The sequence below is a fragment of the Lasioglossum baleicum genome, chromosome 1 (genome assembly GCF_051020765.1).
Source record: "Lasioglossum baleicum chromosome 1, iyLasBale1, whole genome shotgun sequence".
Taxonomy (NCBI): Eukaryota; Metazoa; Arthropoda; class Insecta; order Hymenoptera; family Halictidae; genus Lasioglossum; species Lasioglossum baleicum.
In genome coordinates this window covers 22,841,427-22,855,361 of record NC_134929.1, presented here as the reverse complement: position 1 = coordinate 22,855,361, position 13,935 = coordinate 22,841,427, and the positions used below count along the sequence as shown (strand labels likewise).

Sequence of the window (13,935 nt, the reverse complement as noted above, 5' to 3'; positions counted from 1 at the left end):
AAGAGGATCGCAAAATCAGCCGAATACCTCGTACTTAGCGTCGAGAGGCAGCACATCGAGCCACGTCAGCTGTTTCTCGGAGAAGACAAGCTTCTCGCAGAAGTTGGCAATGCTAGACAGCAGGACCTTCTTCCTGACGAAGCCGGGCACGATCAAATATTTGTCGAGATCGCACGGATGCGCTTTGCCTTTCGCCAGCTTCTCCAGGAACTGGTCCAGTCTGTCCGATTTGAGGAAAGTGTCGACGATGCTGACGACGATGTTCGGCGTGTCCTCTATCAGAGTCAGAACAGGTTTCACCTTCGAACCCTCGTAAAGGTACCGAAGTTTTTGCCAGACATCTCCACCGATCATCAGATCGACCGAAGCGTCCAGAAGCTGATAAACACGAGTAATCTTGACGAAAGTGTCCTCCGTCTGAAAGAAACGGTCCAGCTTGGACTGCCCCGGTTTAGAGTTCTTGGCCTCTGTCGCGTACCAATGCACCCAGGATCGTCCAACGCTACGAATCTTTGACACAGTGTCGTTCGAGAGGCTTGTCCAGGTTTTCTGATCGAAGATGTTTGATTGTAGCTTTAAGTGCGGTACGTTGGACAGAAGCGACAACATCGCCTCCGCCAATTTACCGAGTGAGGTGTTTAGAGGTGTCAGTTTTGTTAAACTGGACCTTCGGACTGTCAGGGCCATCTGGAAATTGAGTAAATTGTGTTTGTGTTTGGTAATATGGTAGAAACTAGAGATTCCTATGTCACGTGTATGTACAGTGTACAGTGGCCGAAATAATGATAGGTTCACTTCAATTTGTTGACATAATGCTGCGTTTAATGCAGTATTTTTTATTTTACTTATTATTGTTTACTCAATCTAATAAAATTAACAAAATACACAGCTCAATTGAATAACACAATGTTAATTAATGTCAATTACAAATTTTCTATTACGACACTTGAATTTTAGTTGCGAAATAAACATAGGTTCATTATGTATTTTCACATAAAAATTTAAAAAAAGGAAAAGATAAAAATAATTCAGTACTTAGTTGAACCACCTTTGTGTTTTATAACTTCAAATATTCTGCATGGAATTGATTAAATTAATTTTTATAATGTTTCTAATTTAATTTCAGACCACGCCTCTCTAATATCATTTTTTAATTCTGAAACAGTGCTATACTGTTTTCCATTGTCGTATACCTTCCGTGCTAATATTACCCAAAGATTTTCAATCGGATTTAAGTCCGGACTCCTTGATGGACAGGATAAAACTTCGATTTTTACCCTCTCAAAATAGTTTTTAATTGTTGGAACATTAAATTAGGTCGACCAATCTTTTCGCCATATTCATCCAGTACGTCTTCCAATAGTTTCCGATATTTTTCTGCATTGATTTTTGGAGGGAACCACATTATCGGAGTCTTATCGTTTCAGCCGAATGCAGCCCAAACCATTGCACATCCTCCTCCATGTACTCTTGTCATTTTTACAGTTTTTCATCATGCAGATCGTGCCAGTAATATTAATACCCATCTGGGCCGTCCAAATTAAATCTTTTCCCATCAGAAAAAATCACCGTCTTCCACTTTTCGGTCCATGACATATGATATTCTGCTAACTTTAATTTTTCCACCTTGTGGAATTTATTTAGCGGAGGTTGTTTCGCTTTTTTAGAATATTTAAGTGTCCCACTCGATCTCACAACTTGCTGTCCACAGCGAATACCACCTGGCAAATATAATTTCATTTTTATTCTAAAATAAAAATTAAGCATATTTTGCCGTGATTTTTGAAAAATTTTACCTTTGTCCCTGTGTGGTAATTCTTTTGGATGACCTGTAGATTTTTTACTGCCGTATTTTTCTTTTAATTTAAAAAAATTGTTTACGACATTTAATGAGCTTTTCAACCTTCTTGCAATTTCTGTGTTAGAGAGACTCATATTGTGGAAAGGAATAATTTGGGCCTTTTCGTTATCATTGTCACGTATTATGCTCTAATAATATTAAACGAACATAAAATATTTGATAAATGATAGTTGACTGACTGCTTCCACAATGTGTGTAGAATACATTTTTGCGAAATAAAAAGAAATGCCACAGTGCACTTTCGAAAACGAAAATAAAAGTAGAAGCAGTAAACCAGCCGATGCGGCTAGTGAACCTATCATTATTTCGGCCACTGTAAATCCGAATTTCGGAATCGTTCCTTCTCGGATGCCAAACTGATCAACTCCATGAAATGAAAAGCAAAGGAAAGGGTCCACTCACGTAATACTGCTCGCTGGTGACGGACCTCAGCAACTGGTAAGGATCGAACGAGCACACTTGTTGGATGAATAGACTCCTGTTCGGAGGGGACCAATTGCAGATCGTCTTCCTTATGTTCTCGTAGGAAAAGTTGCCAGTCCTCGAGCCGATCTCGAGCATCTGTGCTACCAGAGCGATCGTCTCCTCGGGGTGAGCGTCGAGAATTTTCAGCAATCGTCGCACCTCGGTACCTTGGACGAAATCCCAGATGTTCATACGATTTTTCTGTAGCTTATCGATATCGTTGATCTTGTTCACGGTGTTCGCGATGTGAAGAAGACACTCGGACACGCCTTCGATGATGAGCCTGTAGTCGGTCAAATCGGTGGGGACCTGGACTGTGGTGGTGTTCTTGAAAATGGACAATCAGTTCGATAAAATCGTCAACAAATTTCTACGCGGCTGACTTATTCGCTGATAGAAACGAAAATTTTTTTAAACAAAAAGTCAACGGGCCATCCCATGCCAAATCGATCACATTTTGCAGGCACCATCGTCGATTTTGTTCTAAATGAAATATGTTGTAGTCCATGTGAAAAGTCATCATTTTGCCGACTTCGAATTTTTTTAGAAATGGCAAGCTTTCGAACATTTAAATTGAAATGTTTTTTCCCTTTTTGGCGAAAACGAGCCTCACTTACGAATTTTTGTCTCGAGATCTGTTTGCCCGATTGAGCTAATCTTTTTTTTTGTTTTATTCGGAAAGGATTGGGCTATTTCGAAATAACTTTTTCAAACTCGACAATCAACTTTATAATGTAGAAAAATTTGAACAAATTCTTTTTTTACGTTTTTCTCGATGACGGGGCTCAGTGATTTAAATGTAGAAAAATATGGTTATATTCCTTGAAGTTTCCCCTTCAAAATGAGCCCTTGAAAAAGATGGTATCATTAAAATTGGCGTCACAATGAGCTGATAAAGAACGCCGGTACCCCCGTTTCAGGTAGAGGCGAGTCGAGCGCACCGCCATCATGATTGGTTGTCTATACCGCGGGTCTCAAAACAATACCAGCAAAAAATTATTTTGTAATAGCTCAATCCTTTCCGAATAAAACAAAAAAAATTTAGCTCAATCGGACATACAGATGCCGAAATAAAAATTCGTAAGTGAGGCCCGTTTTCGCCAATATGGGAAAAAATAGAAATTTTCGAAAGCCTGCCATTTCTAAAAAAATTCGAAACCGGCAAAATAATGACTTAAACCCCCCCTATTTTCACATGGACTACAACATACTTCATTTAGAATAAAATCGACGATGGTGCCTGCAAAAAGTGATTGATTTGCCATGGAATGACCCCAAGGTCACCTTAGTAATTTAAGCGACACTATGTATGTTTGAATTGCCAGGGTTATTCCGTTTGCCTTCGCATGGCCACGTCCTTAGAAATTCTAACTAAATCATTAGAAACGGTGATATGGAAAAATATTTTATTTATTAATAATTAATAATTATTTATTATTTATTATTTACTATTTATTAAAGAACCACGTGCAGAATTATGTCTTACCTGGTAATATTTCTCGGATTTCTCGAAGGTGGAGAGCATCTCTGATAGCAGCCACTTGAAATAGTGGCCCGAGAAGGGGACCTCGATCATCACGCGCATCTTCGTGATGTTTCTGAGGATATTCGACAGATCGTAAGCGTCGCTGATCACCGACATCAACCGCGATCGATACTGGTTCGCCGGGGTTCTCCAGATCTCTGCCTCGGCCATGAACAGGTCCGTGTAAACGTTGAAGTTGAAGGAAGTAAGATAGCACACGAACTTCTTCAGGGTCTCGTGGTCATCGAGGGTGAAGACTTTGGAGGATGTCGGCCAGTGGTCAAACAGCTGATCGCAGGAGAGGTCGATCTCGTTCGACATCGACTTCGTGATAAGTTTGTCCAGGTCGAGATCGGTTAATCCGTCCGCCAGCGTGGCTAGCAGGTACGGCAATTTGTTGTACAGTATTCCGATCGGGCTTTTGTTAGTGAATCCCAACAGGGGTAGCCACTTCATCTCGACGACCTTGGTGAATTCCGATTCTGGAATTGGGAAAGAAATTTGCAAGAATTCTTCAAAATGAAAGTCTAGATGGATGATATTTTTGTGGAACTCACCACTAGATGAAGTAGTACTGTCGCTGTAATCTGAAATTATGTTATACTCTCCGGTATCGGTGCGCAGAATACTGGACACCAGCGTCGTTACTTTGTGAACGACATCGGAGGCGAATTTGGCAGTGATCAACACGCGATCGTCGATGAAAACATCCTCTTTCCAGACGTCGCTAGCCCTAAGCTCGCTGTGGAATGCTGGCATAGTCTTGTCCAACTCCATATCGATGAGATTCAGAACAGTGCTAAACAATATATATCGATAAAAATTAAGTGTGATTATCGATCGTAATTTTGGTAATCAAATTGTGATGATCTCGGCGCACAGGTTCGATCAATGATGAAACACAGAAATTTTGCAAATTAATTAGACACTCTACGTTTCGATCCTGATGTGGATCTTTTTCACTAGACACAAAGTGTCTACCGACATGGAAACAGTTCACTTTAATGATTTTCAAATGTAATTTCTCTGTTATAGCAAACGCAAAAGTTTACTCTTGAAAAATATCCACACATTAGGATCGAAAGGTAGAGTGTCTAATTAATTTGCAAAATTACTGTGTTTCATCATTGATCGAACCTGTGCGCCGAGATCATCACAATTTGTATATCGATAAACTTCTGCGTCGCTAAAATTGCAAGAGGAGCCTAATTTCGATGATCTTACTTCGTGTCGTCCTCCGAGTTCTGCCACCTCTCGTCAAATATAGTCTTCAGGGTCGAAAGTCCACCAAGGACATCCGGTTCCGCGGATGACGATCCCAGCGAATCCGACAGGCTCTTTTCCGTCACGATCACCCAGTTCTCGAATTGTTCAGTCAGATTTCTAAGCGCTCTGTAACCCTCGGTCCAATTGAATTTCAGCGGAGGTGTTTCGCCGGACTGCAATCAATCGATTCTCTTCGTTAGAACATCACTTGATGCTTCCAGGAAAATCGAGGCAGAACTTACACCGTGAACGAGATAGTACGCTGTAGGGTACGCCCTCCATTCTCGGGTGATCTCACCCGGGCTGCAAGATATATTTTCTATTTTCTCGATCCACGCGCGGCTTCCGCTTCGAAATTCCAGCGCTGCCCCAACACTTTCTTTTTGCACGCAGGGCCATCGGTCCTCTCGAGTCTTGTAATCGTCCAACAGGGATATCTAATGGAACAAACATCCGGAATATGGTAAAGAACTCGGTTTCAGCTGACAATGAGACAAATGAGCACCAGTCGCCGGACAAGATTAAACAAACTGTTAAAATTCATTTGTCTGATTAATCCGTTGCTCTGGCGAGAATAGGAGCAACGAAGCCACGCCCCGTTACAACTCACGCCTCGAAAGTCACGCCCACTCAGAGCAGCGAATGCAGAGTAGAGCATTAACTTCGTCCGTTTCGAATATCTTGGTTATTTGTAGCAATATGAAAACGAGATATAATGTAAATATAAATTACTGAACGTACAAAGTGGATTGGTTTCATGGTTACGATGTCGATCACGTCGAGAATCAGATCGCGAAGATTAAAGAGGGTAACGCTGATCAGGTCTCTCGTTTCAGGCAGCTCTAGGGTATCATGGGTATAGTTCACCCTTCCAGAATCCGCTCTGGAAACTTCTAGAAAGGCGTTCTGCAGCATGTCCATGATCAACGTAAACAACCAACCGAGGCTGTCCATAATTTTCCAACCGCTTTTCGATTGGATGTTAAACAACGGGCTCTCCAGAAGCTTGAAGAACTTGCAGATCAGACCTACGCTGCAAAAAGACGGCACTTGTCACCGGAGTATGCAACCAGAGATGCACACCCATCATCTCGCAAGTAGATTGCGGATCTTTTGAACTTTTTCAGCTTCCAAGACCAAAGTCAAACCGCATAGGCACTCTGATTCGATATACGGCGTAAAACTGTCCCGAGTCTTCGCCTTATATCAGCGGTTTCCAACCGGGGAGGTGCCAAAATTTTTAATAAAAAATTAATGTTCGTACCATAATATCTACAAATAAATAACCTTCATATCGTAACGTAACAGTACAAATTCAGTGAAGTAATGTTTATTTTTCTTACATTTTTATACATTCATTTAAGCCCTATTAAAAAATTATCCGGAGCTGAAGATTTTAAAAATGACACCTTTGCAAAACGCTCCGTTTCTGTTCGGCGAATCGTATGCAAAACAGTTGCGACAAATTCCGCTTGCTGCTAATACAGTCGGAAGAAGAATCAATGATACATATATCTGAAGATATTCGCGATCAATTAGTTTCTCGGCTGCGTACTTCAACATTCTCCATTCAAGTAGATGAGGCAACTGATATAGCTAAAGATGCCCATTTAATTGCATACGTTCGATATGTTGCGGAAAATAATAATACGCATACTTGATCTAAATCGAATAATCCTAAGTATGTTAATTTCATCGTCGAAATAAAGCGAAAAACGCTCAGAACTTTTTACTTCGCCTAAACTAAATTAAAAGATATATTACTTTGCAAACCCATTCCTGTGGAAAGACCACATCCATTGAGATGTTTAATATAATAGACAGTTTTGTTACGAAAACGACATAACGTGGAATAATTGCATTGGACTGTGCACCGAAGGAGCTCACTCAATGTCTGGACACAAAGCAGATCTTCAAGCATTGGTCAAAAAGAAAGCACCACATGCTATCTGGACGCACTGTATGCTTTACAGAGCAACTATAGTGTCAAAACACATGAGCGAGGGACTGAACAACATTTTTACGAAAGTTATAAAAATTATAAACTACATTAAGAACAGTCCTTTGAGAGCTAGGCTGTTTGCAAAGCTGTGTGTTGATATGGGAGCTAATTATACCTCACTTCTGTATTATTGCAAAGTTCGCTGGCTATCTCGTGCAAAAGTGTGTGATTCAAAGGGTGTTTCAGCTCAAAGAAGAAATAGCAACCTTTCTCGAAGAAAACCACCATGAAGAGGCACATTTGTGGACGGACGATAATTTTATTGTTAAACTGGCCTATTCGGTTGAAATTTTTGGAAAATTGAGCAGTTTAAATAAATCAATGTAGGGATCACAAATGCATCCCCTTGTTCAAAAAGACAAAGTAAAAGCTTTCATTAAAAAGCTGCAGTTATGGAACTAAATTTACAAAAGACTGAGTTGGATATGTTTTCACTTTCAAAAGATTTCTGGGACACAGCCAATATAGAAGCGAGCAAAAATCTTTTTATCGAACACTTGGATGGTTCAGTGCTGCATTTTTCAAATTATTTCAAAGACCTTGGTTTCTCAAAGGTTATGTGGATACAGAATCCATTTATCGACAATCAAGAAGGCGAATTTGAGCTGACAACCATCGAAAAGGAAAAATTGATCGAATTATCATACGACAGCCCACTGAAACAAAAGTTTCAAAATGAAACCATAATTCAATTTTGGGTGAATCTTAGTGCAGAGTGTGAATCTTTGTATTGCAAAGCAATGCATGTGCTTCTACCGTTTGTAACGACTTATTTATGCGAAACTAGCTTTGTAGTCGAAAAAGAATTACGAGTGGCACTCTCCACATTGCCCCCAAGATTTGATAAACTTTGTGCCAATAAACAACAACACTCGCATTAAATTTTAATGCATTAGATGTAGTTTAATTAGTAATTTAATATAAAAATAAATATGCATGTTCGTATTGTTATAGCAAAACCTTGTCATTATTCTGTTAATTGTAGTTTTCAGTATTTTAAAACGTGTCTATAGTAGCATAAAGGTTGGAAACCGCTGCCCTATATCGAAACAAGACTATGATATGATTCCGGTAGATAAAATGTTACCAAGAAAGGGACTTCACGCTTTTTAGAAACCTGTTGGTTTTAGAAGCAAACTGAGAATGGAATTAATTGTTTTCAACATCCACTAACCTGATCTCGAAGCCATCCCTAACACTCAAGTCCGTGCTCCAGGAGGCCCTGAAGTGTTTCTTCAGCTTCTCCAAATTCATCAGCTGATGGGAAGGAGTCTTCTCATGGATGAAGACGTCGATATATCGATAGATCCCGATCGTGATCTCGTTGAACGCTGTCCAGTTAAACCTCGTGCCGGCAGTGGACACACGGATCATCTCTATGTCCGAGTCCAGGTCGTTCTGCACGATGCTCGCGAGACGACAGATCAACGTCTTCAGCAACGTACTGTTCGTATCCCTTGGAAAGGTTATTAACGGCGGCGGACTCGGGTCCACGCAGTACGATCTCGTGAAGTTGTCGTACTCTAAAATTTGTAAAACCTGCGGATAAAAGTGTTCGTCCGAGATGAAAGCGGGGACGGCAGTTTCAAAGTGTGTATCAGAGAGATTCGTGCAGTTCTTCTGTGATACATTTCCATTAAAATCTTAGGAAAATATTCGGTTGGCACATATGAAATGTGTCCGATTTTAGAATGCACACACACACACAAATGTAACAAAGTCTTTTCATTCATTGTCAGAGTATGATTAAATTTCACCTAGAAGAAAATTGTTACTTTAACGTTGCTGTGAAAAGTCCGACATTTCATATGCAACACGGACTTTGAGCGCGGATATCTTGGAAAGTATGCGTCCTAGCGATAAGACCATTCTATACAAAATTAAAGCTGACAAAATGTGCCACAAGATAAATTCGATTCAGTTTTTCCCTATCTCACATAGTTACCGAGATATCCGCGCTCAAACTTCACTAATTGTGAAAAAGAAATTTTTGCCTCACGTTTTCTGTCTTACTTGACTAGCTAACTCTTCAGCACAATTAGTGATCTTTGAGCGCGGATATCTCGGTAACTATGCGAGATAGCGAAAAACTGGATTGAATCAATCTTGTGGCACATTTTGTCAGCTTTAATTTTGTATGGAATGGTATTATCACTAGGACACATAGTTTCCGAGATATAAGCGGAAAACCGAAAAAGGTGACTTCTACGTGCACCCCCGTAGCCCGCTCAACTCCTAGGAGTAGGGACTTTTAGTATGTTTACCTCCTAACTAGTCCAAACAAAGTCCCAAAGTTAAAAATTGTGTTCCTTCCATTTCCCTCTACGCCCCCCTTATGAGCATTCATTGACTGGACTATAGAACCATTTAACGTTTCCAATAATCTCGCGTCATATTCTAGAATTGTATAAGACAGTGTAGAGAGAGAGAGAGACCGCAGATTTAAGACGATCAATCACTGACCTTTGTTCTATCCGTCGCTGTTAGATAGAACGTTTCGAGCAGCTCGTATTTGCGACGCGTGACTTCGCCTACCCAATCGTCCTTATTCTCCGTTAGATCCTGCAGCGTCATTCGCGCGATGAAATCTATGCTCTTCATGTCGGACTTGATGACCTGGAAGCTGAGGTTGCAGCAGCCGATCATCTTCGCTATGCTCAGGTGGAGACCGAGACTGAGAAATTCCAATCTGTTAATTGAGGAGTCCAAAGAAGATGAAAGGAGTCGAGGCTGAAGAAGTACTCACACGTTCAGTCTGTTTCGAGGTTTTGTATCCTCGAACACTTTGGTCCACGTCTCGTCGACCGTGAAGACCGACCAATTAGTGTGCGACTTCCTCGGCTTGTCCATGAAGCTCATAAAATCGTTCACACTGCTGACCACCCCTGTCAGATTCGCTTTCTCGATGAAGATAGCTTGTTTGAATATCATGCTCATAGCAGCGTCCAAAGTGTCCCTCGCCTGTTAAGATCATCTTATTAGCTAAGAGCGTTCTAGCGTGGACAGAGAGAAGCTGTGGGAAGGGATCGAAAGAAGAGGAGTAAGGAATGGGCTAATAGAGAGAGTAAAGGAAATATACGAAGAGGTGACAAATGTAAACAGGGTGAGAGGGACAGTATCGAAGGAATTCTGGACGGAGAAAGGGCGTCAGGCAGAGGTGTGTCCCACCTTATTTTCAATCTTCCTATCAGACCTGGAATCAGAGATGAAAAAGGTGCAGGTAGGTGGAACAAGAGTGGGAAAGGAGAAATTCTGGACACTAGGGTATGCGGGTGAGCGTGGTAATGATTGCGGAGAAAGAAGAAGATATGACGATGATGCTAAAAAGGCTGAAGACATACCTGGGAAGGAAAAAGCTGGTATTAAATGCACAAAAGTCAAAGATGATGGTGTCTGGTAAAGGTAGGGGGAGCAAGAAGAAGAGGGAGTGGAAGTGGGGAGAAGAAGAAATTGAGGAAGTGCAAGAATTTAAATACTTGAGGGTAAAATTGCAAAGGAATGGGGACATAACGAGGCATGTTAAAGAAAGAGCGAAACTAGCAAATATGGTATTAGAACAAGTGTGGGCATAGATGAAAGATTGTTTAGGGATGAATTTAGGAAAAGAATGATTTTGTTTGACGTTCTAGTAGGAGGGAAAATGATGTGTGGGGTAGAAATATTTGGGTGGAAGGAAAGGGAGGAACTGGAGAGGGTACAAACAAAATATATCAAATGGTGCTTGAAACTGGACAGAACAACACCAGATTACATGGTACTGGGAGAAACCATGAGAGAGAAGATACGAATCGGAGCAGCAGAGAAAGCATTAAGATTCGAGGAAAGAGTGGAGGGATCTGAAGGAAGAGTTCTGGTGAAAGAATGCCTGAGGGAAAGAGAAAATATGTGGGAGATAACAAGAAATAGCAAAGAGAGGACGGAGTACCTGAATGACAAGGGATACAGTCAAGAGGAAATGGAAAAAGAAAGAAGGGAGGGAAAAGAAACTATGGCAATTATCGAGACCCTGAAGTAGAGTGTCAATATAATAAAATAGTGGCATCTAAGTTCTGTGATAGATATAAATATATATATGAAGCTCGGGTACCAAAGTATCTAGAGGAGAAAGGAGAAGGAGACAGTCAGAGCCTAATGGCGAGAGCAAGATGTGGAAATATGGAAGAAGGGAATAAATACTGGAGAAAGGAGGAAGAGAGAATGTGCGGGATATGTGAGAGACACCTGGGGAAACTAAAACACCTGCCAGAAGACTGTGAGGGGGCAGAAAGAATTAACACATAAGTATAGAAATGATAGTGCAGGAGAAAAGAGTGAGAGAGAAACAGTAGATTGGCTTAGGAGTATAGAGAAAAAAAGGAAAGAAATAATCAAAAGGAGAGAGAGAGGGGCAAGATTAGCGAGGGGGCAGTTGGATAGATCAACATAGACTATAGACAATAAGACATTTGATGCGGCACGGGATAGGGATGGATGGATGGAGGGACGAATGACTTATTGTTAGAGATCTGTAATCCAAGTCCAAGTTCTTGGCCGCGTGGCTGAAAATAAATAAATACTAGCTAAGAGCGTTCTATTGATAACATGAACTACGTACAGTGCCCTCGAATTTCTGGAGCTCCATGGTCCCGTACACCTCGGAGAGAAACTTCTTCCCCTTATCGCTGCAAAGTATTTCGCTGGCGATTGCTCCCTGGCCAGAGTCCTCAAAATCATCAAACACTTCGTTCAGCGTATCCTTCCGGCAGAAGTAGTCCTCGGGCTTGGCGTCTGTAACGGCCTCGACGAATTTCTGAGACAGAGACAACAGAATCGTTTAAGTGGTCCTCAACAATAAGCAAAGGTTGTTCGAGAAGAGTCATCAACCTCGACGAAGTCTAATCTGGAGAACGAGCGCACGGCAGTTCGATAAGCACTGGGATCCACATTGGTGAGTAATTGTTGTACAACATCCTTGTTCGCCAGGGAGACATGGTACAACCTGTTCTCTAAATCTTCGTGAATAATGGCCGCGTGATGGACCGTTCTGACTACGCTCTGCGTGAACGCGAAAGCATAACTCAACGTTGCTATGATCCTGTCCGAAAAGAATTCCTTGAGGCCTTTCCAGACTTCCGGCGGTCTGGAAATAAAGTAGAACAACGCTGTACTATATTATCTGTCGGTTAGTTTAAATATATTGATTACATATTGCTTAGTGGTCAACGGATTTTAGTCATTTACGATAATTACGAAAGACGCTGCAGAAAAGTAGCACAGTAAAAGTCTCTGGAATTTTAAGAAGCTCGTTTCTGCATCGTAGTAACAATAAAGTAGACTACATATACTTTGAAGACACTTACAGTTGAAGATCGTCCTTGTGCCGGTCCAATATCTTCGAGCTCAGTTGCGCTCCACTTTGCAAAATGGCGAACCCGGCGTCCGCAATTCGTGCCAGTTTCTCGATGCTCTTCGCAGGAACCGAAGGAAGGAATTGCATCGAGCTCACGAAACGTTCTATCATGGTGAAAAAGTTCCCGGTGAAGCCGCTATGTTGGTCCACCCCCATTTCTTTCAGCAAGGCCAATATATTCTGCAGCCTCAAAAATGCTTGCCGGGCGATGGGCCAGTCTTCCTCGGACTCGAAAACTGGATCGAGGATCTCCAACGTCTTGTTAACCCTACGGAAACATTCACAAATATTGTTCTGTTTCACAAAATTAAGGATGTTCTGGAGGTACATTCATGAGTTTATTTTGCATTAAACTTTTGCGAATACTGTACCCTCTGTAGCTATATTCAGTGGTCTACACTTGTCGCGTTTCCATGCTAGTGAGAGACAACACGATAAATTTGACGTTTTGTAACAGTTTATAATTTTTTTGCTCTGTAACTGTTTAGTGAATCCTAATAAATTTTGAACATAATTAATTACATAATATTTACTACATATAAAAAAAACTGGAGTTTCTAGTTGCGTTTTTTTCAAGGTTTAAATAGGGTTTGAAGTTGAATTTTATGAATTCTCCATAAGAAGACGTGTTAAAATGTGCAAACTTCAAGTTGCTATAATTCTTAAACGGTGCAGTGAATCGAACCCAAACTTTGGTAATTGCATTAATTTAGTAAGAATTATATGTTGTCAAATTTTCAAAAATTTTGTTGCGTTTTTATATACCTCCAGAACATCCTTAATATCCACGCTGTTCGTTTAGCAAGTCTACTCACAAGGTAAGATCGATCTCCTTGAACGTAACGTTCTTAAACATCATAATTATCTTCGGCAACCATTGCCGGATTCTCAGGTACTCGGGAATCAACTTCTTCGAGGTGTCTAGATCAAGGATAGTTTCCACTGCCCGTCTCAAGTCCACGAAGATATCATAATCCCGAAACTTGGCCATAACTCTGTCCACCATCTTCAGCATTCCGGAGAAGTCCAGATGCTTGGATAAGTTTTCGAGGATGCTGGGTATCGTTTCCGAGTCGATGTCGCAGAGGATCTTCGAAACTTGAACATAATCCTTCTCCGTCGGCAGGATCAGGTACTTCTTCAAGCTTTCCGGCGAGCAAATCACGTCTCCGACGTTTGTACTGCCAAATGCTTCTACCAGCTGGCAATTGCGAATAAAAAAATATCAAAAAATGCAGCTGGACGAGACATTTTCGTGGCCATACTACATTTCTGGGGTGGCAAAGGTGCTCTTAAAAAAATATATACTTAGAAAGACTGTAAAAGTAAGATAGCACCGGAGCACAGTGCGCCGAACCACTGACAAAAATCGAAAAAGTCACTGCTTCAAAATGCCCAAATAAACCATTTTTTGAAAAAAAAATTTA

The 13,935-nt window shown here is 41.0% G+C and overlaps 1 protein-coding gene across 4 annotated transcripts in view; it reads right to left on the bottom strand.

The window, feature by feature from the left end:
• The window catches only part of Ldd (lipid droplet defective), a 71,825-nt gene that overhangs the window by 46,516 nt on the left and 11,374 nt on the right, over positions 1-13,935 (bottom strand). For 3 of the 4 annotated variants that reach the window (XM_076428527.1, XM_076428648.1, XM_076428594.1), the window contains exons 6-19: positions 13,324-13,709; positions 12,459-12,776; positions 11,983-12,238; positions 11,714-11,908; positions 9,866-10,080; positions 9,583-9,793; positions 8,294-8,658; positions 5,859-6,150; positions 5,360-5,554; positions 5,076-5,290; positions 4,409-4,650; positions 3,813-4,333; positions 2,264-2,653; positions 28-687 (exon numbers count right to left, since the gene is read on the bottom strand). In XM_076428527.1, coding sequence (XP_076284642.1) covers positions 28-687; positions 2,264-2,653; positions 3,813-4,333; positions 4,409-4,650; positions 5,076-5,290; positions 5,360-5,554; positions 5,859-6,150; positions 8,294-8,658; positions 9,583-9,793; positions 9,866-10,080; positions 11,714-11,908; positions 11,983-12,238; positions 12,459-12,776; positions 13,324-13,709 — 4,461 coding nt within the window. Of the gene's footprint in view, positions 1-27; positions 688-2,263; positions 2,654-3,812; positions 4,334-4,408; positions 4,651-5,075; positions 5,291-5,359; positions 5,555-5,858; positions 6,151-8,293; positions 8,659-9,582; positions 9,794-9,865; positions 10,081-11,713; positions 11,909-11,982; positions 12,239-12,458; positions 12,777-13,323; positions 13,710-13,935 lie in introns of those variants that run through there. The other variant, XM_076428718.1, reaches the window with a different exon arrangement.